Below are 27,429 nucleotides of genomic sequence, written 5' to 3'. Positions count from 1 at the left end.
AAGGACTCGGCTCACAAACAAATGGAGGAAGTGATTTTATTGGTGGAGCTGAGAAGTTTTCATGCAAACGGCGACGTGAAGCAGAGTGTCGTCAGCGTTTTATTAGCAACCAGACAGAAGATCCAAAAGAACCAACTGAAGGAGAAACGGAGCGGTTTCTGTACAGGTCCAAATATTCTACAATATGTACTATAATACAGCAGGAACACGGAGGAGCCGCGGGTCGGTGACAGCAGGAGGTTCTGATCCGAAGAGTCCTTCTGCTCCGGGTTCAACAACCTCAAAGTGCCGAGTTTTACATTTCTTCACTTCAACCAGGAGCAGAAAACTAAAGATTTAAACAACAACACTTTAAAACTGATGATTTCTGAGGAAAGAACCAGAACAGAACCAAAACAGAACCAGAACAGAACCAGAACAGAACCAGCTTCTAGTCAGCAGATGGACAGAAACCTGATCACTGGCAGCAAATCTCAGCTTCCCTTTCAGAATAAACTCAACTTCCAAAAATGTTTATCTTTAAAAGACTAACTTTCTAAGTGTCAAATGATTGAGCGTCCGTCAAATTAAATAAAACTAAACTGGTGTCACAGGAGTCCAGCCACTTCTGGCTGTCGTCATGGCAACAACCTCCTCCAAAAGCATCAGAGCTCTGACTGCAGGAGAGTAAAACACAAACTCAGCGTTACTGTGTGAGACGAGTTCAACAAAATGAGAAGCTTTAAAGTTTATATGAGCGATAAAACCAGAGTGAGAAAAGAAACATTACAACAGAAACTTTGTGCTGATTGTTTCAAACTTCAGCTGCAGAAACAAAAGATTGAACTGGAAGCTTTTCATGAGGTTTTATGAGAAACGTGAGGAAAGACGCGGTGGAAACGCGGTTCCTGTAGGAACCTGGAGCCCAACCAGAACCTGAGACGTGACATAATCCAGGAGTTCTTCCGGAACCGATCATTTGGACCTTTGGTGTTCTGGTGCTGGAGCAGTGTTCAGGTCCAGCAGGTGGAGCCAGGTTCTGGAGGGGAAACGCTTTGTTCTGATCGGTTCCCGTTTGACGTTACAAAATCTGCCAAACGCCAGAAAAACTCAACAAAAAAATAAAAGATTATTTTTTCATGTTTCATGTAACCCAGCAAAACTTCTGAGCTTCCCAATTTTTTATTTGTTTCTTTCGTAATTTGGTGAAATATTAAAACGGCAGAAACACAAAGGAGCAACTTTAACCCGGTTTTTCTTTGGCTGCTGTTTAAACAGACGTTTGGGTGAAAGCGGGTCCAGATGGAGGGAAGTTCTGCTCAGGCATTCGGTGACTGCAGCTTTAAGAGCCCAGGAAAAATAATCAGGTTTGACAAGAAGCTTCAAACTCAAAACAATTCAAAAATAAAAAATAAAAATCCCATCCACAAGAGAAATAAATCACATCTTTTTAGGGAATTTGTTCTGTGTTGTCTTTGAATCGCCACACTTCTTTTTAATCTAAACTTGATTTATTTGACATATTTACTTAAATATCTTTGCAATGAGACTTTCTCTCCACCAGGGGGAGCCACTCCCCTCTCCCTTCACTGCTCATGTTTTCTTCAGGTTGGGTTTTTCTGACTTCTCATTTTGGCAACAGGAGCTTCAAACTGCTGTTAGAATCAACTTTTAAACTGAAGAAAAACAAACAAATTCATAAACTGACCTCCAGTTCGTCAACCTGCTTCCATCCGAATCCTCAACTTGAACTTCTCTGAAATGCCGATCAGAAAACGTTTCTCTTTGGCATTTCACTGTTGGGACGTTTTTACATTCAACAGACGAGTGAAGAATTAAAGGAATTACAAACTGCTGAAACCTCCAGAATGATGAGAGTCAAACTAACAGGAAGTGAGAGGATGTTGAGGTTGATCTGAGTTTAGACCTGCATGGAGGACGTCATGCAGTTAGGGTGGATGAACACACCACTGAATGCTCAAAATGGGTCTAAATGTCTCTACAGGGGAGGTTCTGATGGGCAACATGTCCCTGATCTGGACCGTCGACTCCTTAGAGGAAAGAGTGACACATGAAGCTGATCCGTTTCAAAGAACTTCCTGGATCGAAGTCCAAATCTGTCAGCCTACAATAAATGTTCCTCTGATCAGAACTCTGTCAGGTTTTAGAAATACTTACTTCAAAACTGAGATTGAAACTCAACAGAACAAACACTAAAGAGTTTGACTTTGCAAGTTTCCAGTGAGAAAAACCAGGAAGAGCGTCTCTAAAATACAGAATTTCACCTGGAAAAATCAGAGGTTCAGAATCCAATATGGCTTCTGTGCATAAAAACAGCTAAAGTTGTACATAGAAACTATTATTATTAACACCTGATGTTTTATTAAGTGAGTGGCACACACTGCTGTACAATATCTACCTGTGAACTCATTCCTTTAGTGTTTAATGAAAGTGACTCACTCAGAAAAGCACCACAACCAAAACCAAACCCAACCGGTTTTCAGCTCTGATTGGCTGTGAACAGAAGAACGAACCTAAAATCACAGCTGGAATAGATTCATTCAGGAGAATCGTTTCTTTCAGTCGGTGTTTTCCTTTAATTCGTTACTCGCCTGCGTCTCTAACAGTCGGGTTCAGCAGACACCTGAAGCTCACTTTGGGCTGTAAACCTCTGCAGGAGCTCCTTCCTGCCTGCAGGTGGCGCAGTTTGAAGGATTCAGGAGTCCAGCAGCCAGGCGGTGGGAGCAAAGCAGGTGTTGGTGATGAAGGCAGCAGAGTTGAACAATGGAAGCGATTATGCGGGGCGTCTCCTCTGTGGGCCAATTATCACTTCCTGTGCAGACAGGAAGTGCCCCGCTCTTTAACCTGACCGGGTTCTTCAGTGCCGGTTTGAAGCAGGAAGAATCGGCGTCTGCAGGAGGGATTCAGAAGGCTGGAGAAACAATCCGGTCAGCTTCCAGGCGACTGGGAACACTGGGAGCCGTCGCTGACGGAGAGTCATCAGCTGGAGGGAAAGTTCTCCTGAAGAAGGAAATAAATCCGTTTGCTCTGGATTTACTTCCTGCCTCTGAGTGAGACAGTTAGCGGAGTAAAGACATGAACAGTGGCGGAGTGACGATGCGCCGCAGACGGACCGCCTCCGTGTCTCAGCTCAGTGACGGTTGCCGCGGCAGCAGCAGGGCGGTCAGCTCGCTCCTCAGTCATGCAGTAAAGACGACGCGACGTAATGAAGACCTAAGCTTTGGGGTCCGGCCTGCAGCGGGGCAGCAGGCGGCAGTCAGGGGGCGGAGGCAGCGCGGCGGCGGCAGCGCCATCAGGAGTGGTCCATGGGTTCGCTGGCGTTGCCCTGCCCAGCGTCCTGGCTCTCCATCTCCTCTGGCTCCTCCGGTTTGCCCCCCGTGGCGGCCGCGGTGCCGGGTTTGGTCCCAGCAGTCCGCTCCTGGCTGGCCCCGCCCACGGCGCCTGCAGCGCCCTGCTGCTCCTTCAGGTGGCGCTCCATGGAGGCCTGGATGGAGGACACCATCTCCTGCAGCTTGCGGCGCTGCTGCTCCATCAGGCCCGGGTCGGGCGCGCGGCCGTCCCTGCTGGCCACGAAGCCCGGCGCCATGCGGACCAGCTCTCTGGTGGCGTCCTCGGGAATGTCCGACAGGTCCGGCGCTCCTCTGGACACGCTGGCGCTCAGGTCCACGCCGCTGCTGTGCTGCCGCGTGATTGGCCGGTGCTCTGGAGGGGAGGAGCCTCCGGCGCTCCCGAGGGAGTGACCTTTGCCCTGGAAGGCGGTGACGCTTTGCAGCTGCTCCTTCTTGCGGACGACGCCGCCGCTGCCCAGCCGCAGGACGCCGTGGGACGGGCTGCCCTCTCTGCTGCCCCTAGAGGCTGCCTCGGAGCGCAGCTGCAGCACCGCCTCCCTCACCAGCTCCTCCACGTCCGGCCCGACCGGGAAGTGACCCGCGGCGTCCACGCAGAGCTCCAGCCGCTCCTCCGCCGCGTTGTAGACGAAGGTTTTCCCCGTCAGGTGAGGCAGCGTGCAATGCTTCCCGTCCATGAGGCCTGGAGGAGACACAAAGAACCGGTCAGAACCAGTCAGAACAGACCAGAACCGATCAGAACAGACCAGAACCGGTCAGAACAAACCAGAACCGGTCAGAACAAACCAGAACCGGTCAGCACAGGCCAGAACCGGTCAGAACAGGCCAGAACCGGTCAGCACAGACCAGAACCGGTCAGAACAAACCAGAACCGGTCAGAACAAACCAGAACCGGTCAGAACAAACCAGAACCGGTCAGCACAGACCAGAACCGGTCAGCACAGGCCAGAACCGGTCAGAACAGGCCAGAACCGGTCAGCACAGGCCAGAACCGGTCAGAACAGGCCAGAACTGGTCAGCACAGACCAGAACCGGTCAGAACAGGCCAGAACCGGTCAGAACACACAGACTACACTATAACTTATTTAACTAATCATGAAGGTGATTCATTAGGGCAATCAGACGACTGACATATACAAAGTACGTCAACTAATCTAGTTATCAATTAATCATTAACCTGAGCAAAAAAAAAAAAAAAAAAAAAAAAATATATATATATATATATATATATATATATATATATATTTTTTTTTTTCATGTCGTGTCCTCGCCTCATTAATATTCACCCTATTAACACATCAGTACATCTACACTCCGTCTGCACAATATAAAGCTAATTTATTGTCATCACAGTGACACTCTAGTCAATATCCCCACTATAAAGACCTGATTATATTCACATATCAACATTAATGTAATAAAGCCTTAAAATGAAGGTTTGGGTTTTTAATTCTCTTATTTTAAGCTTCTTGATTTACTGAAGACAGTTTTTGATCTTCTCTTCCATTTCTGTAAAGTTTCTCTCCAGACTCTGATTTTTTCCATGAACTCAGAGCGAAGGAGACGATCTGCTGTGAAACGTCTTCAGTCTCAGGTTAAATTTATCTCAGTGATTGTTTTCACCGCAGCAGCTCTCCTCACTCCCAGCTCTTTGTTGTGTAAATGTGATGAAGCTTTGAAGCTTCAAGCTGGAAATACTCTGGTTTTTAAACCTACTGTACTGAATGGAATAACACAGAAACCCAAATCTTCCCATTAAGACAGCTGCATTCATTTAAAAAATAAAACCTACAATCTATCAGAGGTCCGGGGTTCTGAGCATGCTCAGTTCGTGCTCTGGCTGCTGCCAGAGAAAACAAACTCACCCATGTCTTTCTTGACGATGTTGTAGAAGACGCCGCCCTGCTGGAACAAGTGCGGCAGCTTCTTGGCGTACGACCAAACGTCCTCGCCTGAAAAGAACACGGTTAACAGCTTAGAGGCGTCCAGAAACACGCAGAGACCTTGAACACAACACGAGGTTCTGACAGCAGAAAATGTCTGAGCCATGGAAACTGCAATGAAAATCTGAATGTGGAAAACTAGATTCACTGCATGGAACCCAAAATTCAAATGAAGCTAAATGATTAAAATGAAATCAAATTAATAACCAACTGCATCTAGTTTTCATCTTACTACAGAGCAGGACGGCTTAAAGCTGCTGGCCTGGTTAATATTACCACCAGTTCCTTGTTGTGTCAGGATGATGTTACTATGACGACGTGTTGTTGAGATGGTTCAGGTCAAAAAGCTCAGACTGAAGAACAAGTCGAATGTTACGCAAAAAAAAAAAATCCCAGGTTTCTGACCCCCTGATGACATCACAGGTTTATTCCACGCAGCCAATCAGAAACCCAGAAATGTTTCCGATCAATCAGGAGCTGATGGCTCAGACCAGCGGTCCTCAACCCGCGGCTCCGGGCCACTAGAGGCTCACTGGTCCTTCCACAAAGACCGACTGAAAATAGAAAAGGAACCAACTTACAGATGGAGGTTTCAGCAGGTTTTCAGCTTATTTCATGGAATAACTGGAGAATGACACTAAAGTACCAGGAGTAATAATAATCCATTTGTCTTATGATCTAATTAGAAATGTTTTTTTTTGTATAATTTTTGCAAATAACATCTCACAGAATAAATGTGTCCTCTTTCTGCAGATGTTTTATGTTTTCTTTATTTCGAAGCTTCAACATAGAAGCATTGAAGAAAATGGTGCTTTTAAAAAAATAATAAGATAGTAAATATTTGTCATTATTTATGTTGTTTTTAAAGTCTGAGTGTCTGAGTGAGTTTTAATGAGGAAAACTGAGGGAGGAAATGGCTTTTAAAAAGCTGAAGACACCAGAATTAGACCATCAAATTGGCATAAATATTGAGTTTTACAACCATTTTACTGAGACAAAACGAAACATCTATCTGCATTTTACTTTACATTTAAATACAGAAGCTAATTTTGAAAATAATTGCTTATTAAACAAGACAATTTTTCTGTCACCAAACCATTTTTTCTATATTTACTGTCAGCTGAAAATCGAGGAACTGAAACATGTTTTAAATGTTCAGCTTATAAAACCGTTTGTTGCTGATTATATTTAACTGACTTCAGCTGCTAATATTAATATTAGCAGCTAAAGTCCTAATATAAATATTAGGACTGATAAAGCACTGAACATTTCTGCAGATCGGTTGTTCCAGCAGTCGGCTGTCCGGCTGCAGCACTTCCTGTCCGCTGGACAGGAAGTGCAGCGTCAGGTCCAGCGGAGAGCTCAGATAAAAAACCTTCCTGAAAATCAGCAGCAACGCTTCGTCATGTTCTGTGTTTATCTGAGAGCAGCGGCGACCTTTGACCCTTTTGGCAGCTGACACAGGGAGGGGACGAGATGCTGGAGTCAGCAGATTGACTGAACACACATCAGTGAATGCAGAGTTTCTGGTAACGCTCCGGAGCCTGAGAGTTCATTCAGCTGCAGGCCGCTGGGGGCCAACCAATCAGAAGCCAGCATGCGTCTGTGCTGCTCAGCTCGACCAATCAGCAAAGCTCTCAGTTTCTCTCGAAATGAAAACAAAACTAAGAAGAACACTGCTGCTACTCTTCTTAGTTATTACATAAACATAACTAAATATTAGGAGACAGAAACCGGCCTGAACACCCAGAGTAGAAGACGACTGGGCTTTAACTAGGCCAGAGACTTTAACCTGTTAATTTAGATTCATTACAATGAATCTTATTTAACACATTACAGAAAAACACAGTCCAACACAGTTAACCAAATTGTTTTGTTTACATACAAAAGCTGTGAGCTGGAACCTTTGTGTTGTGTTTCTGCTACATCCGCTAACATCAGCGCTGGACTCAGCGGGGTCGGGGTCTCTCACCCCGATCACTAGGAATACGTTTGTTGTTGAGCTCATGTCTATCTAGCAGCAAAAAGTGTTTTGAATTGAAAATGTTGTTTATTTTGTTGATATACAGTTTGATTAGCTAATTACAGACCTTGAAATGAACTTGATTAAAAGTTTTAGTAAAGTCCCTCCATCAGGTTTAACTAGATTGTCTGTAAACATCTGATGTAGAAAAGTCCTGACATAATAAATACCTATAAATTTGAAAATCCAGTTATTGTGTCGATTTCAGAGAGAAATGACATTTCTTCATGCGACTGCTCACCTAAAGAAACTCGTTACCAATGGGAATGTTTTCCAAGGTTAGCTTTTGTGTTTGTGAAGTTTTATTGCAGCAACAGGCTTTAAGTTACCTAAAAGAAATAATAAATAAATACTTCTATCACAATAGAACCACGAAACATTGTGATAAAAGTTTACGCGCATATCGCAGCACTAGTTAGAAAATTAAAACCATGTGATCTGATCTTATTCTGGAACATGAGCTCTGCCAGGCTGCTTACAGGATGTGATGTCATAAAGGATGAAGGTCTGACCTGCGTGTCGCCATGTTCTTACCCATCAGGGTTGCTAGGAGACAGAGGGAGGACATCTCCAGGTCGATGCTCTCCTGGATCTCCCGGCTGCTCGTCCGGCCGCCCGTCACCGCGTCGTCGCTCTTCGCCGAGTGCAGGGCGGAGTGCGAGCTGGTCGCCCTGGTGATGGGGGCCCCGGGGCCCCTGTCCTCGGTTCCCCTCAGGATCTCCACCGTCACTCTGTCGCCGTGCTGCAGGGCCACCGGCTCGTTCTCCTCGCCGTTGCGGGGCGGCAGCAGCTCTTTGGGGGGGAAGCCGTAGCGGATGCACTGCTGCGGCGGCGGCACGTCGAACTGCTTGGCGATGCTCCGCCGCAGCTCCGCGAAGGTGGTGAGGGCTGGCAGGGTGAGCATGGCCTGCCGCCCGTCGCTGGTCGTCACCCGGATCTTCTTCTCCTTGTTGGAGGAGGAGGAGGGGGAGGAGGTCTTGGTGGGCGTGGCGGGAGCTGAGGAGGAAGAGGTTTCTGGGGAGCCGCTGGGGGACGAGGTCCGGCCCTGACCTTTGGGGTCGGGCTTCAGCTTGTCGGAGCGTCTCTTCTGGGAGACGAAGGCCTGCTCGCTGATGCTCTGCTGGAGGCTGCGCTCGGCCCGGCTCATCGTCAGCTCCTCCTTGTGGAGTGTCTTGGCTTTCTGACCCGTCAGGATGATCTTGGTGGGCAGCTGGGGGTCCGGCGGCGCCTCCGTCCCGTCGCCGAGGCGATGGGCGTGGGCCCCGTCGATGGACACGGGGTTGTACTCATCCGGGTTCTTCTTGGCCGTGTGGTGCAGGATGGTGTTCACCACCTTCTGCACCAGAATCTCGCTGCCAAACTCTCCAGGGAAGTGCTTAGTCACCAGCTTCATGGCCACGTCGTACACGTTGCTGTTCAACGTCGGGTCCGTCTCGTACTGGAACCAGTACACCGTCTCCCGGACCACCCTGCCCCCCCACTCCAGGGTGATGGGGAAGGCTTCGGGCAGGTTGTCGTACTCCTTCCCATCCCAGTAGTGCTTGAAGCCGCAGCCACACTTCCCCCCCTGAGACCGGCTGTTGGTTCTGTCCCCGTCCAGGTACACCACCGACCCGTTCCCACGGATGTGCCGCACCGACGTCCCGTGGCACCAGGTGCAGGTGTTCAGGGAGCTCAGTTTGTAGTCCGGGACCAGGAAGTCTCTGTGGGGGTCGTAGGAGCACACCACGTTGTTGAGGGGGAAGCTATAGTTCTTGTCGGGCCGCAGCTGACCGTGCGTGGACTTGGCCAGGTTGTAGAGCTTCCCGCCCGGTACCAGCCACTCGGACGGGATGTGCAGCTCAGAGAGGGCGCCGCAGATCAGGCAGCGGTGCAGACGGTTCTCCACCACAGACTTCTTGGCCGCCTCTGTCACCTCCTCCGGTTGGACGCCGATCACGCCGGTCCGCCGGTAGACGTACTGGTGAACGTCGGCCACCAGTGACGGGTGGATGCTGTGCTTCTCCATGAACACCTCCTCCATGGCGTTCACCAGCCGCATCAGGTACTTATCCTGCAGGCTGCGGTCGCCTCCGATCACACAGCTCCCATCCGGCTCCAGCCTGATGTACTTCCTGATGAGCTCCTGCGGGACGCCCCAGGCCTTTGGCAGCAGGCGGGGCGGCAGCTTGGGGAGAACCGTGTTCTTGATGCCCACCAGAGGAACGTAGTGGTTCCTGCCGGAGCTGCTCCAGGCGATGCAGATGGGTTTGTTCGGCTTCCCGTCCTTCCCCTTGCACTGTTCCTCTGGGACAAGTCCAGGCAGGAAGGTGGCAGAGTAGTCGCCGGAGCTCCTCATCCCGCTCATGGAGTCCAGCAGGACGATGGGACGGTGGAGGACGTTGGCCAGCCCGAATATGTGGATGTTACGCAGTCCCAATGGGACGCCTTCAGGGGGGATGAACAGGGGGTCGCACTCATTGATGATGTCCTCCCACTCTGCAGCGTCAATGAAGTCCTGGAACAGGTTTTTGTAGCAGTCCAGGTTCTGCTTGAAGTTCTGCTTCAGGTTTTCTCTCAGCGCGTGCCAGAACAGTTCCCTGCCCACCAGGGCTCTGGACACCGCGTGGACCAGGCAGTGTCCATCTCCGTCCACGTGGACCGGGATGAGACACTCTCTGTTGCCATTGGCCTTCTTGATCTCCTCCAGGGTGTCGTGGAGGTAGATCAGGCTCCCGGAGCGGTCTTTGCCGTACCCCATGGTGGTGACATGGTCCGGCTCTATGAGGAAGGCACGGTCCCCCAGCAGGGAGCAGTCAAAGATGTCCCCCTGGTTCATGTCTTTCAGCAGTTTGGCTTTACCGGTCTGTTTGTCCATGCCGTAGCGGGTCAGCACCGGGGACAGCAGCTTGCAGTGGTAGTTGGACAGCCCCATCACCTTCACCAGCTCGGTCCCCTTCTTCGGGGCCCCGGTGACGCCGAGCAGGGCGTTTCTGAGCAGGTTGTGGAGCACCACGTCCGGGTCGGTGACCTCCTCCACGTTCAGCAGGCCGCTCTGCTCGTGCCGCTGGCCGCACTCCGTGCACTCGATGCTGATGGAGCCGTGAGCGGGGAAGAAGAGCCGCGCCTGGCATTTCGGGTCCGGGCAGGTACCGCACAGAATGCGCTTGTCTTTCTTCTTAGAGCTCTGCAGCAGCGACATTTCGGGAAAAATGAGGTGAAAATGTCTCCAAGCTTCACAGAACCATGATAATAACCCCGCAGAGAGGCTGTCAGGTCAGCTCCGACCGCGCTAACGACTGTTTTCAACCAGAATAACACCAGAACAACACGGAAGCGGCTGGCTTTCCTTTAGCAACTGACCGTTGCTAAACGTCCCTACGTAATGACGCAGGGCTTCTGGGACTTGTAGTACATCTGAATAATAATGAGTTGAAACCATTCATTTGCTCCAAATTTCCCACATATATATTTTATGATTAGAAAAATTACACAAAATAATGTAATTGACCATTAATTAACATGAACTTACGATACACTTTAATATGTTCATAAACGGTATACTTAACCCTACTACATTTCCCAGAATGCATAGCCGTATGTCGTCGTTTTGTTGTGTAAGGAAGTGAATTCTGGCAGAGTTCTTAGTTTATCAACAATAACACGATTAATAAAAACATATTTTACTAATGCGACGCATTTTCAGTCTTTACAGCAGCTTTTACATGCATCTTGGAACATTGGTAAAAAGTTAATTATGAAAACCAGAGACTCCTGATGATCCTAGTCGCTAGTCTGCTGAATTTCATTTAGAAATATGTTAATTAAAATTTGTATGCCTGATTTTTCACTTTCGACGAACAAAACACCAGAAAAAAATATCTCGTAATTTATTGTACTGATATATAAATAATTCGGCTTAAACCGGATACATAAAATATAGCTTATGTGGAGCAAATATTTTAAGAGGCCTGAATGACATGGCTTTTTACCGAATGTTTTTGTAACACCTTGTTTTGTTATCGTAAGGTTTATTAGACCTGTGAATGCATTCCTGTGCTGAGCCTCAACAATTCAGTTAGGGAGAAAGGAAGAGGATAAAACGTGAAAACATTAAGTTATACAACACTGAGGGTCTGGTAGGATTCAAAGTGTCTATAAAGTTCTCAGTAATCATCTCCTGAACATCAGAGAAATCAATAAAGTGCAAAGGAAACCAGATACAGCCTGCTGTCTCTGCTGTAATCCTGGAGGTGATTCAGCAGATACATGAATATCTTCTGTCCTCGGGGTCTGAAAGTATTAAACTTGGTACAGTCATTAAGTTTTCTGATATCCTTTATTAATTTTCAGAAAACATGATTTTCTTATGTAATAATGTCAAGCATCAAATAGACTTGTATTCCACTAAAACTCAAAGCAGCCTATGAGTTTTAGTTTTTACTCCTTTGAACTGACCACCAGATGGCAGTTTTACTCTTTGTACTAGTTGAACTGCAGCTTTCAGCTGCAGAGGGTTTGTCTGTAATGTTCAAATGTATCTTTTTTTTATTTTTGCTGTGCTATTTCTCATCCTGTGTATTTATTACTGGGGAAAACAGGTTTGTCCAGACTTAAAAAGACCAAGAAAATCTAAACTGAAACAACTTCTTTATGAAAATTATTTGTATTATTTCCAGTACAAATAATTAAATTCAATTTGATCCTGATGCAGACCAGAAATGTGGAGGATTTTATTCAGCTGACTAGGTCTGATATCACCACCAGAAGATTTCAACACTATTGTCTGTTCTGTTGTTTATTTATATAACATTAATACACAATACATTTAATCTTAATGCACTTTATAAGTATGTAAAAATGTAGAATCAATTCAACCCAGTAAAGTTTTTCTATATCAGATTCAAATGTAATCTTTATTCTTATTTAATCTGAATGATAAAATAGTTAAATTAAATGTAGCAGATAAAAGTATAAAATGTTTTCTAAGATCCCCAGATGATTGCAAAGAGTTAGGAAGCATTACTGAGCTAGCATGTGGTGACAGTAGAAAGGAACATCTCCACTTTCAGCTTCCACCTGCTGGAGAAACATTTACCAGAGCTTCTGAAGGTCAGTCAGATGCAAAAACACCAGCAGAATGTGTTAATAGATAAAAACAAAAGTCTGACTCTTGTGTGAAATTCTCTACTTCAGAGAATTCAACACCTAAATCACGACACAAACATGTCGGCAGAACAAAGAGCTTTTATTGTGGGAGACGCTTCGAAGCTTCAGGAGAGCAGAACAGAGACGCTGCTTTCCTTTCAGGGTTGTGATGTTTCACGTCGTCTTTTAATTAAACCTTTTAATGGTTTAATTAAAAGGATGAATAAAGCTATTAGAGATGAAATGATGTATCTTAATGCAAACAAAAAGAGAAAAAATGTAGTTAAAATGACTGCTGGAGTTGAAGGACAGCGAAGCAGGAACTTATCAAACACCATCTATTTCTGTCCAGAGCAGGGGCTGATGGGAGCTCTGGTTCCTCTGCTAGAAACCACGTGGCCCTGGTCTGATCTCTCAGCTCGTCCTTGTTTGGCCTCAGCTGCATCAGAGCTCCACTTCTCCCCAGGTTCACCAGAGGAAACTCCACTGCACACAATGCTTTTCCTCCCAGCTGCTGCTCTGTGCTGGCTGGGTTCAGGTGAGTGTTTCCACCAATCAGGAGCCAACAAAGCCCACCTGGAACAAACACTGTCACACTAACCTTCACCTGTCTGTCTGTGTCTCTACAGCGCTGGCTGCCATGGAAACACCGCTGGTTCAGCACCAGTTATCATTTGTTGCTGTGGCTGGAAGCACCGTCTCTTTAAAGTGCTCAGGAACAGACACATGTGATGCAAAGCAGGTTTACTGGTACCGAACCACAGAGAGAGATCCGCTCACAGCGATTCTACGCTTCGATCTGACCGATCAAAAAGTTAATTACCTTCTTAATTTTAATGATCCTCTGAGAAAGGATTTCTTAGCTACACCTGAACCAAACGGCTGTAATCTGGTGATCCAGAAAGTTAAAGTGGATCATAGTGGCTCATATTACTGCGCCTGCTGGATGTCTGGTTCCCACAGTGAGAAACAATCCGACCTGCCTGAACAAAAACCTGCAGAGGGGCAGACAGGAAGTGAACCAGGAAGTGAACCACAGCCCCACCTTCAGCCGGTGCATACCTGGAAAATTATTACCTCAGAAAATTCACTGATTATCAGTCTGAATGGAAACATTAAATAAATCTAATCTACTGGCTTCACCTGCGCCATCGCAGCGACCCACTTCCTGAAACATACGACTGTTTACACGTTTCTGGACAAACCTGTCATGGTGTCACTGTTTGATGGAGACACTGACAGAACGACGAGCTTTAAACCTGAACCACATGAAGCTCTGTGATGCGTCCAGAGCAGGGGCTGATGGGAGCTCTGGTTCCTCTGCTAGAAACCACGTGGCCCTGGTCTGATCTCTCAGCTCGTCCTTGTTTGGCCTCAGCTGCATCAGAGCTCCACTTCTCCCCAGGTTCACCAGAGGAAACTCCACTGCACACAATGCTTTTCCTCCCAGCTGCTGCTCTGTGCTGGCTGGGTTCAGGTGAGTGTTTCCACCAATCAGGAGCCAACAAAGCCCACCTGGAACAAACACTGTCACACTAACCTTCACCTGTCTGTGTCTCTACAGCGCTGGCTGCCATGGCAACGCAGCTGGTTCAGGACCAGCTATCCCTTGTTACTAACGCTGGTCGCACAGAGCATTTAAAGTGCTCAGGAACAAACGGCTGTAATGAAAACAAGGTTTACTGGTACCAAACCACAGAGAGAGATCCGCTCAGAGTGATTCTACTCTTCAATCTGACCAGTGGACTTCCTAGTTATCGGTACCGTCATCCTCAGCAAAATGATTTTACAGCTTCACGTGAAAGAAACGGCTGTACGTTGAATATCAATGGAGTTAAAGTGGAGCATAGTGGCTCATATTACTGCGCCTGCTGGATGTCTGGTTCCCACAGTGACAAACGATCCGACCTGCCTGAGCAAAAACCTGCAGAGGGGCAGACAGGAAGTGAACCAGGAAGTGAACCAGGAAGTGAACCACAGCAGGTTCAACCATTATATAACTGGCAGTTTATAAGCTGGTTTCCAGGTGTCATAACTGAAGCTGTGCATTGAATCTAGATCTATAACTCTAGATCTATAACTCTATATCTACTACTCTAGATCTATAACTCTACATCTATAACTCTAGATCTATAACTCTACATCTATAAGTCTAGATCTATAACTCCAGATCTATAACTCTAGATCTATAACTCTAGATCTATAACTCTAGATCGGTCCAAAGATGACTTCAGTTTTGTTTCTGTTCAGCTGAAGAACGTTTCGTCTCATCCACACATTTATTGTTCTAAGTTTCTGTTCAGTGCTTGTTGGGTTCAAAGGTCACCTGGTGACATCATAATGTAGAGCTGTGTATCATCTGCGTCGTCATGGTAACTAATCTTTTTTCCTGTTATAAGCATATAGATATTAAATAAAATGGCCTAGGATTGACCTCTGACCTCTTCGTTGAGAAGTTTCCCATTGAAACAAACAAACCCAGTTCTTCATGTCAGACTGGAACCAGTTGAGTTCTGGACCAGAGAGTCCGACTGATTCATATCATTTCAGTAAAATGTCATGATCCACACTGAGGTCCAACAGAACCAGAACCAGCAGTCTGACCTCTGGATGTCATTGAACACTTTGACTAGGCCAGTCTCAGTACTATGGTCACCATGGAAACCAGACTGAAAGACATCAAAGTGGTTGGTTATAGTTAGTAAGTTATTTAACTGTTGACGTTTTTCAGTAATGTTGCTGATGAATGAGAGGTCAGAGGTCAGAGGTCAGCCTGTCGTCCTGATTTGTCCAGATTGTCTTTTATCAGTGGTTTGATAACTGCTGGTTTTAAAGCCTGATGGAAAAACACCTGATGAGTTTATTATCTGGATCAGATCATTGATGAGAGGCAGAACTTTGTGGGTCGGATGTGAAGACAGCAGGACCTGGGGATTCATTGATTTATAATTTCTTCTAGTCTTTTTTAGTTCAGTAGATCAAACTGGGTCATTTTTCCAGCAGGTGTTATGTTTGTGTGTAGCATCGGGTTTAGTGTGGATGTCTCAGCATAGCTGGTAAATTCATTGCAGGTCGTGTTTTATGTTTTCTATTCTCACTTAAAAAGAGAATAGGAAACATATGATTCATTATCATCCAACCATGTTTCTGTCAGGAACATAACATTAATGTTATGCTGGGTGATGAAGTCATGGTGGTTTTGCTGATGGTGATCTGATGTTTATCAGAGCCAGTTTAAGTGACGTGGTGGCAGATGGTTTTGTCTTATTTGGGCTTGAATTGAGCTGATCTGTATTTTAGGTATCATGTGTCTGTTGAGCCTGATGTGTTAAACTACATGTCAAAATTCAAAATAAAAAGTAAAATAAAAAAGACACTAAGGAACCAGAATATTAATCAAACATCAAAACAACCTAATTATCCTTCAACGATTCAGATACATAAATATCTGATTATAAATGCACTAAGTTATACCTTCTATAGAAGGTGATTATTTCTAGTTTTAATGTCACCAATGTCCTGCACTGCAATGTGAAAATACACTGTAAAAACAATCTGTAAAATTTAGGGGAAGAAAACAGTGACAGACTGCAGCATCCAAAGTGTCAAGGCTCAATAGATGGAAGTATCGGTTCTTTGTGGACCAAAGATACTTTTCTGAAAGTGTTAATGTTTATGTTTACCTGTCATGATGTCACTGTTTGATGGAGACACTGACAGATTGACGAGCTTTAAACCTGAACCACATGAAGCTCTGTGATGCGTCCAGAGCAGGGGCTGATGGGAGCTCTGGTTCCTCTGCTAGAAACCACGTGGCCCTGGTCTGATCTCTCAGCTCGTCCTTGTTTGGCCTCAGCTGCATCAGAGCTCCACTTCTCCCCAGGTTCACCAGAGGAAACTCCACTGCACACAATGCTTTTCCTCCCAGCTGCTGCTCTGTGCTGGCTGGGTTCAGGTGAGTGTTTCCACCAATCAGGAGCCAACAAAGCCCACCTGGAACAAACACTGTCACACTAACCTTCACCTGTCTGTCTGTGTCTCTACAGCGCTGGCTGCCATGGCAACACAGCTGGTTCAGGACGATCTGACTCTGACCAGGAACGCTGGGGAAACCGTTGCTATTCGTTGTTCTGGTTTTGAAATGTGTGACTCCAATTTTATTTACTGGTACCAGAAAAAAACTGCAGCAGAACATCTGGTTCCGATTCTTCGAATTGATCGAAGTGGTGAAAAACGCACTTCCACCTTTGATCACCCTCTCAGAGGCTCGTTTACAGCGATGAGGAAAGACGGCGGCGTTGAGCTGGTGATCAGCGGCGCTGCAGCAGAGCATTCAGCCACTTATTACTGCGTCTGCCATAAAACCGGATCCCACAGCGCAGAATCAGGCCTGACAGCCGAGCAAAAACCGTCTGAGCAGAGCAGATGTTCAACCGAGGCAGAGAGACAAGAAAACCACAGAGAATCCCAAAACACCTCAAATAAAACTATTCACTTATCACATCTAAATATTAGACTCATGATTTCTCTGAGTTTTAACAAATAAATCTGATGTGTTTATTAAAATAGAAACCAGTTTGGCTAATTTCAGCAGCTCCAGGTGACATGATCAGTGTTTCCAACAGGAGAACCTCAGATGGTTGGTGGGACTCAGAAATGTTTCCTCCCTCCTGATCATTTCATCCATAGAAACATGTGATGATTATTTACACACACAAGGAGGAGACCTGTGGGAACATACAGCAGAACGGGGCAGTGTGATCAGTGGAGACAGAGGAAAAGGTCAGAGGTCAGGATGTCCAGTGATGATACAGTAACCATCATTTCCTAACCAGTTGGTATAAATGTTTAATATAACAGGGATTTGTTATTTGGCTCGTTTAATAATCAGAACATTGCAATAAGACTCGTTTACAGAAACAGTTCAATCTGGAAACCAGATGTTTGGGTTTTGGTGCTTTAGGTGCTTGAGATCAGAAAAGTGATGTGAAGAAGATTCATGGAGGAAGAGGATAGAGTGATGAAGTTCAGGTGATGTGATAAACTGAATTGTCTCAGATCTAGAGGTTAGATTCTCTCTGGGACTTTTCTACACAGTTTGGTGAATTTCAGGTCTCAGTCCAGTTCCTCTGCCGTCATCTTGCAGTTTAAACTCATGCATGTCGGGTTAATACGTCGTTATAAGCCTTAAGTCTGAGTGCATGTTGTTCAGTGTGTCTTTGTTTTCCCTTTAGCCTCTCAAATCACAAATAAATGCTTGATTTATTTTAGAAAAACCTAATTGGTAATATTATGTTTAATGCTAATGATTAGTAAAGATTAACTCATTAATCATTAACATTCATGTCTTTATAAAGTGACCGTTGCTCCACCTTCTCTCCCCAGCAGATGAAGTAAATGAATGAATCGATGAAACTACGGGGTCTAGGTTAGTCAATATGGACTCCCACTTTTATTTTTTAACATTTCTCAGTTCTAGTGGCCTTTATCTGACAGAGATCGGTCAGGAGAGGCGGCTGTGAGACGAGGAAGAGATGAGGCAAAGGTCAACAGGCGGGACTCAGACGGCCGCATGGAGGACTGAGGTCTCCGTCCAAAGGTCACTGGCTTCACCTGCGCCATCGCAGCGACCCACTTCCTGAAACATACGACTGTTTACATGTTTCTGGACAAACCTGTCATGATGTCACTGTTTGATGGAGACACTGACAGAACGACGAGCTTTAAACCTGAACCACATGAAGCTCTGTGACGCGTCCAGAGCAGGGGCTGATGGGAGCTCTGGTTCCTCTGCTAGAAACCACGTGGCCCTGGTCTGATCTCTCAGCTCGTCCTTGTTTGGCCTCAGCTGCATCAGAGCTCCACTTCTCCCCAGGTTCACCAGAGGAAACTCCACTGCACACAATGCTTTTCCTCCCAGCTGCTGCTCTGTGCTGGCTGGGTTCAGGTGAGTGTTTCCACCAATCAGGAGCCAACAAAGCCCACCTGGAACAAACACTGTCACACTAACCTTCACCTGTCTGTCTGTGTCTCTACAGCGCTGGCTGCCATGGCAACGCAGCTGGTTCAGGACCAGCTATCCCTTGTTGCTAAAGCTGGTCCCAAAGTCTCTGTGCTTTTAAAGTGCTCAGGAACAAACGGCTGTGATAAAAACCAGGTTTACTGGTACCAAACCACAGAGAGAGATCCGCTCAGAGCGATTCTACGCATCGATCTGGTCAAAGGAGAAGTTTATAATCGTTTTAATCATCCTCAGCGAGATGATTTCAAGGCTTCAAGTGAAGGAAACGGCTGCATTTTGTTTACCGATGGAGTTAAAGTGGAGCATAGTGGCTCATATTACTGCGCCTGCTGGATGTCTGGTTCCCACAGTGAGAAACGATCCGACCTGCCTGAACAAAAACCTGCAGAGGGGCAGACAGGAAGTGAACCAGGAAGTGAACCAGGAAGTGAACCACAGCAGGTTCAACCATTATATAACTGGCAGTTTATAAGCTGGTTTCCAGGTGTCATAACTGAAGCTGTGCATTGAATCTAGATCTATAACTCTAGATCTATTACTCTACATCTATAACTCTAGATCTATAACTCTAGATCTATTACTCTACATCTATAACTCTATATCTGTAACTCTAGATCTATTACTCTACATCTATAACTCTATATCTATAACTCTAGATCTATAACTCTAGATCTATTACTCTACATCTATAACTCTATATCTATAACTCTAGATCTATTACTCTACATCTATAACTCTATATCTGTAACTCTAGATCTATTACTCTACATCTATAACTCTAGATCTATAACTATATATCTATAACTCTATATCTATAACTCTATATCTATAACTCTAGATCTATGACTCTAGATCTATAACTCTAGATCTATAACTCTACATCTATAACTATAGATCTATAACTCTATATCTATAACTCTATATCTATAACTCTAGATCTATGACTCTAGATCTATAACTCTAGATCGGTCCAAAGATGAAACTTTGTTTCTGTTCAGCTGAAGAACGTTTCGTCTCATCCACACATTTATTGTTCTAAGTTTCTGTTCAGTGCTTGTTGGGTTCAAAGGTCACCTGGTGACATCATAATGTAGAGCTGTGTATCATCTGCGTCGTCATGGTAACTAATCTTTTTTCCTGTTATAAGCATATAGATATTAAATAAAATGGCCCTAGGATTGACCTCTGACCTCTTCGTTGAGAAGTTTCCCATTGAAACAAACAAACCCAGTTCTTCATGTCAGACTGGAACCAGTTGAGTTCTGGACCAGAGAGTCCGACTGATTCATTCACGCAATGTGAAAATACACTGTAAAAACAATCTGTAAAATTTAGGGGAAGAAAACAGTGACAGACTGCAGCATCCAAAGTGTCATGGCTCAATAGATGGAAGTATCGGTTCTTTGTGGACCAAAGATACTTTTCTGAAAGTGTTAATGTTTATGTTTACCTGTCATGATGTCACTGTTTGATGGAGACACTGACAGAACGAGGAGCTGTAAACCTGAACCACATGAAGCTCTGAGACGCGTCCAGAGCAGGGGCTGATGGGAGCTCTGGTTCCTCTGCTAGAAACCACGTGGCCCTGGTCTGATCTCTCAGCTCGTCCTTGTTTGGCCTCAGCTGCATCAGAGCTCCACTTCTCCCCAGGTTCACCAGAGGAAACTCCACTGCACACAATGCTTTTCCTCCCAGCTGCTGCTCTGTGCTGGCTGGGTTCAGGTGAGTGTTTCCACCAATCAGGAGCCAACAAAGCCCACCTGGAACAAACACTGTCACACTAACCTTCACCTGTCTGTCTGTGTCTCTACAGCGCTGGCTGCCATGGCAACACAGCTGGTTCAGGACCAGCTATCCCTTGTTGCTAACGCTGGTAACTCCGTTTCTTTTACATGTTCAGCCTCAAACGGCTGTGATAAAAACCAGGTTTACTGGTACCAAACCACAGACAGAGATCCACTCAGGGTGATTCTACGCATCGATCTGACCAGTGGATTTCCTAGTGATCGGTACGGTCATCCTCAGAAAAATGATTTCACGGCTTTCAGTGTAGAAAACATCTGTAGTCTGAAGATCAAAACAGCTAAAGTGGAGCATAGTGGCTCATATTACTGCGTCTGCTGGATGTCTGGTTCCCACAGTGACAAACGATCCGACCTGCCTGAACAAAAACCTGCAGAGGGGCAGACAGGAAGTGAACCAGGAAGTGAACCACAGCAGGTTCAGCCGGTGCACCGACTCATAAACAACATGGAAAGTGATAATCATTCAAAAGTAAAGAATTAACTAATTATTCAACACATTTAAAATATTTCTGCTCAAACAAATCAACACATGAAATGGTGCCAAATATCAGGCTCTTGTTATTTGTGTGATTGTTATGGATTTTGTATCTTATGTTTTGTTTATTCGGCAGGAATCAGACAAAAAACATCTAAATAGAAATGAAGGCTAAAGGCTTAAATTCAAGCTGGGAGACTTTTCCTTCAATCGGCATCACAAATTGCCTCCGCTTGGCCAACCAGGACGCGCCACCGCTCCACCTCGTCCAATCACACTGCAGCAGCTCCTTCAAAGACAAAGCAACGTCAGATCCTCCCGCTTCAGCCGTGCTTCATCCACCCGTCTCCACCACTGACCTCCAGGTCCCCTCAAGGCTCCTCTCTCCAGTCCCGCTCCACCACCAGTGTCCGGGCCTGGGGGAACACTACCCTGAGCTTCGCTCGAGCTGATCACCAAGTTCACTGCGATTCTCAGCTCGCTGGTGTCCAAGCACCAAATTACCAGTCCAGTAAAACTGTAACTGCTGTTTCTCTCTCTGTGTGAGTTTCTACAGATTGAAATAAATTTAACTTCACATGATGAAACTGGCGTCTGTCTCTTTAAGAAGCTCCGACTCTTTCTGGCGCTCCATCAGCAGTACTTCTCCATGATGCCATTAGCAACCATTCGTAGGAACATCGTACTTTGATGAGCTCTGCAGACTCACATCTCCAGCAGGTGTTTGCTACTTGCTGCTGCCGCTAGTCTGATGGAGCTGACTTTAAGATGCTAAGCAGTTTGACAAATCAATATCTTCGATCATTTATCAATCACTCCCTCACCTGGACCTCTACAGATCCAGGTGGAGACCAGTGAGACATTTTTCTGAAACTTTGTGATGTTTTTCCTCTGAAGTTGGTTTTGGTGAATCACCTTCTGAAGCAAAACGTTAAATATTTACAGAACTTTTTCTAACAGTCTCATAACTTAAAACATTTTTTCACATGAAGTGAAATAATCTGTCAGTGGAGCCGGGACTTTTTCAGGAATGTTAAGGGAGTATTTACTTCAGACAGGTTCCTGTAACTTGCTGAAAAGCTCCATAAACGTCTTTGTTAGTTTTGTCTCAGTTAAAGTGTCTTAAGATATTTGTGATAGAAACTAGAACATTACTTGGTAAGAAGTTAAAACCAAAATAATGTTGATGCAAAACGATAAAATTCATTTGATCTAAAACCAGATGCCACGAGTCAGGAGGCCAGAGAAACCACAACCATGTGGAAAGTAAGAGAATCTAGAAATGATGGGAGTTTGTTAAAAAGTGACTTTTGATTGTATCTTTTAAACTTTGTTCTCTAAACGTTTCTATCTGCTCCACTTCACGGAAAAGCTTCACTTCTGCTAGAAAACATTTTTACCTGAGATGTTGAAGTTTGGAGGAAATCACCTTTGGCCACACCCAGCCCCCAAACACGCAACCCCTAAAGAAACTGGCTTCTTCCTCGCGCTGCAGACTCTGAGGTTTTTGTATCAGAGGGTTTCGCTGTGGGAGGATCAGGAGGATCCAGTGAGTCCAAGTACCTCGTCTTTGGGACTGGAACCAAGCTTTATGTCACAGGTAAGAAAAACAGTTTAATATTAATCTGAGATGCAGAAATCCTGCATTTTGAGCTCTGAATGTTTTCAGGTCTGACAGAAATGTTTTATGATCTGCAGTGAGGAGAAATTCAGCAGATCCAAAATCTGATCCTCCTTCCAAAGCAACAGAAACCTGATTAAAAAGACAAAAGTTTGATCAAGTTTATTGTTTTCTGGTTTCTGTTCAGCCGCCGGTTTCCTGGAAAAAACACAGAAACCAGGAAACCTGAAGTCTGAGAACGACGGAAAGTTTTTCTGTTTTTCAGTTAACAAGAGTAAAACATTAAATGTAGGTGATCTGAAGAAGTTACCAAGGTCTGATTTAAATGCTGGATTATTCCTCATTCATGTTTTACATTCATATCATATCATATTTGCTTCTCAGTAAATCTGAGGTGTTTCTGTTAAACGTCTAATTAATCGTAACTTCGTCTGATTGTCTGCAAAGTTTGAAGTTTTAATAAAATGTTTAAATTAAAATTCTCTATTATTATTATTATTATTATTATTATTATTATTATTATTATTATTATTATTATTATTATTATTATTATTATTATTATTATTATTATTATTATTATTTTCACCTACACAAGAAAACACACATTTTAATAAAACAAGCGAAATAGTTTGATTACTGGAGAAAATTAATCTGTAAGTGATTTGAAACATTTTTTTAGATTGTTCATCTTGTTCTATATGTTTTTGTTTTGTTTTGTTTTTCAACAGTAATAACAGATTATTCTCCCGGTTACATTATTTCACCATGTTTACAGAAGGTCAGACCCAAACCGGATCCTCAGTAAAAATCTGTGGTTCTGTTTAAAATAAAGAAAAAGTAAAATCATGGCTGGTAGAATATTAATACTTTGTTTTGCTTTAAATGTTTCATTTTAAGTTTTTACTCGTCTTTTTAAAAGGCCTCAGTCAGTCAATCCTGCTCCAGAACATTTTCATTTTCTTAAAACGTGAATCTGCATCAAACCAAATGAATTATTCTGACGGCCCCCGCGCCGCGTGTTGGACACCCCTGATCCGCACGCTGACAATAAGACTAAAACATTTTATTAGACTCATAATCATGCATGATGTAAAGATAGCTAGAATTTACTTTTCAAAATATTTGGAACAGAAAAAATTTTTAAATTTGAGGTTAAAATTAAATTTAAATAAAAGCAGAGCAGAAAACTGCAGTTGGTTTAAATCTGTTTAATTTACACAAGAATTCTGCAAAATGTAAAATTACACCTTTCATTACTAAACATGTAAACTTTATTCTTATAAAATATGTAAAAATATATCGGTAAATTCTGCATCAACTTTAAAACTGAGATTAAACCTAAATTAAATTATGTTTTTTCCAAAGAGTTTGATATTTTATTCTTGTAAATTTACTGCAGTTTGTGAATTGTAAAAAAAAAAAAAACTTTAAAAATCAAATTTAAGTTTCCATTATTTCCTTGCATAATAAAACAAAGTCCATGTGGAACTTATACACACTTATTAAATTCATTTTTTGTTCCTATTTATATCTTTATTTCAACACTTTATATTACAGCCCAGATTCTTCAAGTTACAAATTAATCATATTTTATTAATTATTCATGTTGGTAATTTGGTGTTTTTACATCTTCATTTTATTTTTATTTTCACTTAAATATTTATACTGAACAACATTATGGACATGCTTAAATTAAAAGTAACATTAAAATACAACAAACAATTTATTCTGAAATTTAAAACATATATTTTAAAAAACTTGTGAAAATATTTATATTGATTTGAAATATATTTTTGATATTTTATATGTTGGAACATCAAATATTTCATTAATTACATTAATTATTTTATTTGTAGAAGTTTTTTTTTATCCAGTTCAGGTTAAGCAAAAATAATTTGTCACTTTAACAATTAAAATCTCTGAAACTTATTTTGCAACAACAATAAAACCTTTTTTTTTATCACACTAATAATAGCAATAATTATTATGCCTATTATTATTAGAATGCAATATATTCACATATGAAAAGGATCTTATTGTTGCTGTTGGGAGTTTTATGAAGCCTTTATTTACATAAATATATATTTTTAAGGATTTCAGTGACAGATAATTAAAAATCATGAGTTTTTGTTGCAGACAGTTTATTTATCGGTTCCATTTGTGTTTTTTCGTCACATCTGAAACTTTTGGCTGGAAAATCCTTCAAGAATTTAGTTACATTTATTTTGGATCATTTCTTGTTTTGTTTCTTTCCAACAATGTCTCAGTTAAATTCCTGCCTTTGTTATGATGATGAATGTTCATATGTTTTGTTTTGGTGTTTATTAAAATGTTTTTTTCTCTACAGACTCTTCAGATGCCAGAAAGCGGAAGGACCCTGAGGTGAGCCTGTACTCCGCGGTTTCCGGTCTGCAGCCGGACCGGAAGGAGCCGCTGCTATGCGTCGCTTCAGGAATGTTTCCGCCGGTGATCCGGTTCACCTGGAAAAGGAAGAAGGAGGACGGGAAGGAGGAGGTTCTTCCTGCTGGAGCGGAGCAGCTGGAGATCAGAGAGTCGGATCGTTTCTCCTCCATCAGGATGGTGGATCCGGATCCTCAGCACACTTACGAGTATCACTGCTCCGTCCAACATGAAGGGGGCGCTAAAGAGTCTCCCTCACAAAAAGGTAAAGAGACTCAGAGATCCGGTTGGATTCAGTTGTAAGGTACTGACAGAAGAGGCGGAGAGGCCAGAAAATTTATTCAAGTTAAAGTAGAAAGTGTCTCAAGTAAAACAGTATTTAGTAAAAAGTACAGAGGAACTGATCAAATTATCAATCAATCCATAAATTTTACTCCAGTAACAGAAGAGATACTTAACAATAAAATTACTCAAGTAAAAGCAAAAATTACAGCGTAGTGAAAATACAATTTTTAAAGTTACTCAGGTAAATGTAAGAGAGCGATTAAGCAGCTCTGGTTCCCTTCAGCAGCTGATATTCTGATGTTCTGATATTCTGATATTCTGATGTTCTGATATTCTGATATTCTGATGTTCTGATATTCTGATATTCTGATGTTCTGATATTCTGATATTCTGATGTTCTGATGTTCTGATGTTCTGATATTCTGATGTTCTGATGTTCTAATGTTCTGATATTCTGATGTTCTGATATTCTGATATTCTGATGATCTGATGTTCTGATATTCTGATGTTCTGATGTTCTAATGTTCTGATGTTCTAATGTTCTGATATTCTGATGTTCTGATGATCTGATGTTCTGATATTCTGATGTTCTGATGTTCTAATGTTCTGATATTCTGATGTTCTGATATTCTGATATTCTGATGATCTGATGTTCTAATGTTCTGATATTCTGATGTTCTGATGATCTGATGTTCTAATGTTCTGATATTCTGATATTCTGATATTCAGATATTCAGATATTCTGATGTTCTAATATTCCGATATTCTGATATTTTGTGTTTCTCTCAGTGGCCCCTCGCCCCGCCGGCCCTCCGCCCCCTGGTGAGTCTCTGGGCTTCAGCCAGCAGCTCCTCTTCCTCATCTACTCGCTGCTCATCGCCAAGAGTCTGCTCTACTTCTGTGGCCTCTCCCTGATCAGCGTCTGTGGAACCAGCAGAGCCGACTGATGGTCCCCAGTTTGTCCTGCAGCTTCAGACATGAATGTAAAACTTCAGGATTTTCTGTTCAAACTGGATCGTAAACATGAAAACGCTTCTATATGCTGCATTTCTATACTGTTCATCCAACAGGAGATAAAAACATCATTAATATTTTAGGAATGTGAAGGTTCTCTTCATCTTTTGAGGCATCGCCATTTATTGAAATGTTGCATATTTCTGCTTTGTTTACATTTAATGTTTTTATTGCAAAGAATTTATTTTATTTTATTCTTTACCCAGTTTATGAATGTTTTCTGCTTCTGCCAGCTGAACCTCTTTACTCAAATTAAATCAGAATATATTTTATCTTTATCAGTTTGAATGTAAGGTGATTTTCTGTATTCCATATATTTGATGAAATAAGATTTAATTAATAAAGAATTTGATTCAACTCATCCTGTTTCATTTAATAATAATAATAATAATAATAATAATAATAAATACATGACTGTCTGAATTAATACAATCATATAATTTATTGCTGTGATTTAATATTTGAAGTCAGTTTTATTATTCTATATTTAAAATAAAAACAATCAAATTTGCTTTTGAATCTCAGCGTCTCTGAATAAAACTCTGATCATTAATTAATGACCAGCTGAAGATTCATAAATCATTCATTGATAAAGAAAATGTAGAAAATGCTGTGAATTTGGAGACAACAATAAAGAACAATAAACAGAATAAAATAAAAAAAACAGTACAGATTTTTACAGATGAATGCAGCTGAGCAGGATGAGGTTAAAGCAGTTTGGACAGTTGGATCAGATTAGCGTTAATCTCATGCTGGGTTTGATCGTCATCAGACCAGCAGCAGCTCTCGCCTCGTCCTGCAGCTGTGTGGGTTTGTGCTCTGCAGCCTCCACACCGTTAGCTGTGGCTTCTCACTTTAATAACACAATGACAGTTACAAGCATCGACTGAAACAATGGTTCAGGAAGCACCTGTGTTCTTCATCTGAGAGAGAAACAGCTCAGAGCTGAACTCACAGCTCAGCAATCAGCTCCATCAGTGAATCACATCAGGCTGTTCAATGGCTCAAATACATGATAATAATTAGAGTAAAGATTGAAACACCAGCAGCTGAATCTAAACTCTGATCAGTTTTTCTGTTTTTCTCTTGATGCAGCAGGAAGATTTCAGCTCACAGGAACAAACAAAGCAGCAACAAAACCACTGAGACAGAAACTCAAACCACTGAGACAAACATTCATGTTGTTTAGTTCCTGTGAACCAGCAGCAGGCGGCCATGTTGGTTCTGATCCGGTCTCGTTGGTTCAACCCGTCAGAGGAGTCTGGACGTCTCCATCACAGCTGAACCTCTAACTGGTTTGGTCTCTGAGGACCAGCTCTGCACTGGTTTCCATCGGACCTCAGGGTCCTGTTACCATGGCAACCCCC

The 27,429-nt window shown here is 43.3% G+C and overlaps 2 protein-coding genes and 1 long non-coding RNA gene across 3 annotated transcripts; 2 read left to right on the top strand and 1 right to left on the bottom strand.

The window, feature by feature from the left end:
* Positions 1 to 22: 22 nt before the first annotated feature.
* On the bottom strand, positions 23 to 10,494 carry vcpip1 (valosin containing protein (p97)/p47 complex interacting protein 1). The gene is made up of 3 exons (XM_015012441.2): positions 7,848 to 10,494; positions 5,213 to 5,299; positions 23 to 4,029 (listed from the first exon to the last, which is right to left on the bottom strand). Exons 1-3 carry the CDS (start codon positions 10,492 to 10,494, stop codon positions 3,293 to 3,295), a joined length of 3,471 nt encoding a protein of 1,156 aa, XP_014867927.2. The 3' UTR covers positions 23 to 3,292.
* Positions 10,383 to 13,538, top strand: LOC106933296 (uncharacterized). The gene is made up of 3 exons (XR_001421446.2): positions 10,383 to 10,509; positions 12,793 to 12,978; positions 13,070 to 13,538. It is a non-coding gene; the product is annotated as an uncharacterized LOC106933296 (long non-coding RNA).
* Positions 13,539 to 17,962: 4,424 nt separating this feature from the next.
* LOC148154498 (uncharacterized) lies at positions 17,963 to 26,423 on the top strand. The gene is made up of 5 exons (XM_088014530.1): positions 17,963 to 18,387; positions 18,479 to 18,802; positions 22,277 to 22,342; positions 24,720 to 25,028; positions 25,838 to 26,423. Exons 1-5 carry the CDS (start codon positions 18,213 to 18,215, stop codon positions 25,993 to 25,995), a joined length of 1,032 nt encoding a protein of 343 aa, XP_087870656.1. The 5' UTR covers positions 17,963 to 18,212; the 3' UTR covers positions 25,996 to 26,423.
* Positions 26,424 to 27,429: the final 1,006 nt, after the last annotated feature.

The sequence above is a fragment of the Poecilia mexicana genome, unplaced genomic scaffold (assembly GCF_051168715.1).
Source record: "Poecilia mexicana isolate PSO_F unplaced genomic scaffold, ASM5116871v1 scaffold_17, whole genome shotgun sequence".
Lineage (NCBI taxonomy): Eukaryota > Metazoa > Chordata > Actinopteri > Cyprinodontiformes > Poeciliidae > Poecilia > Poecilia mexicana.
Note: the sequence above shows the minus strand (reverse complement) of the source record. Positions and strands in the feature narration are given on the sequence as shown.

Bases quoted from the DNA above. Each gene is read 5' to 3' on its own strand.
- vcpip1 (XM_015012441.2), bottom strand. From the start codon at position 10,494: ATGTCGCTGCTGCAGAGCTCTAAGAAGAAAGACAAGCGCATTCTGTGC. The intron at 5,300-7,847 runs GTAAGAACATGG...TGTTCTTTTCAG, and splicing joins TCTCCTAGCAACCCTGATGG to GCGAGGACGTTTGGTCGTAC. The intron at 4,030-5,212 runs GTGAGTTTGTTT...TGTCTCCTCCAG, and splicing joins CATCGTCAAGAAAGACATGG to GCCTCATGGACGGGAAGCAT.
- LOC148154498 (XM_088014530.1), top strand. From the start codon at position 18,213: ATGGGAGCTCTGGTTCCTCTGCTAGAAACCACGTGGCCCTGGTCTGAT. The intron at 18,388-18,478 runs GTGAGTGTTTCC...GTGTCTCTACAG, and splicing joins TCTGTGCTGGCTGGGTTCAG to CGCTGGCTGCCATGGCAACG. The intron at 18,803-22,276 runs GTTCCCACAGTG...TCGCTGTGGGAG, and splicing joins CTGCGCCTGCTGGATGTCTG to GATCAGGAGGATCCAGTGAG.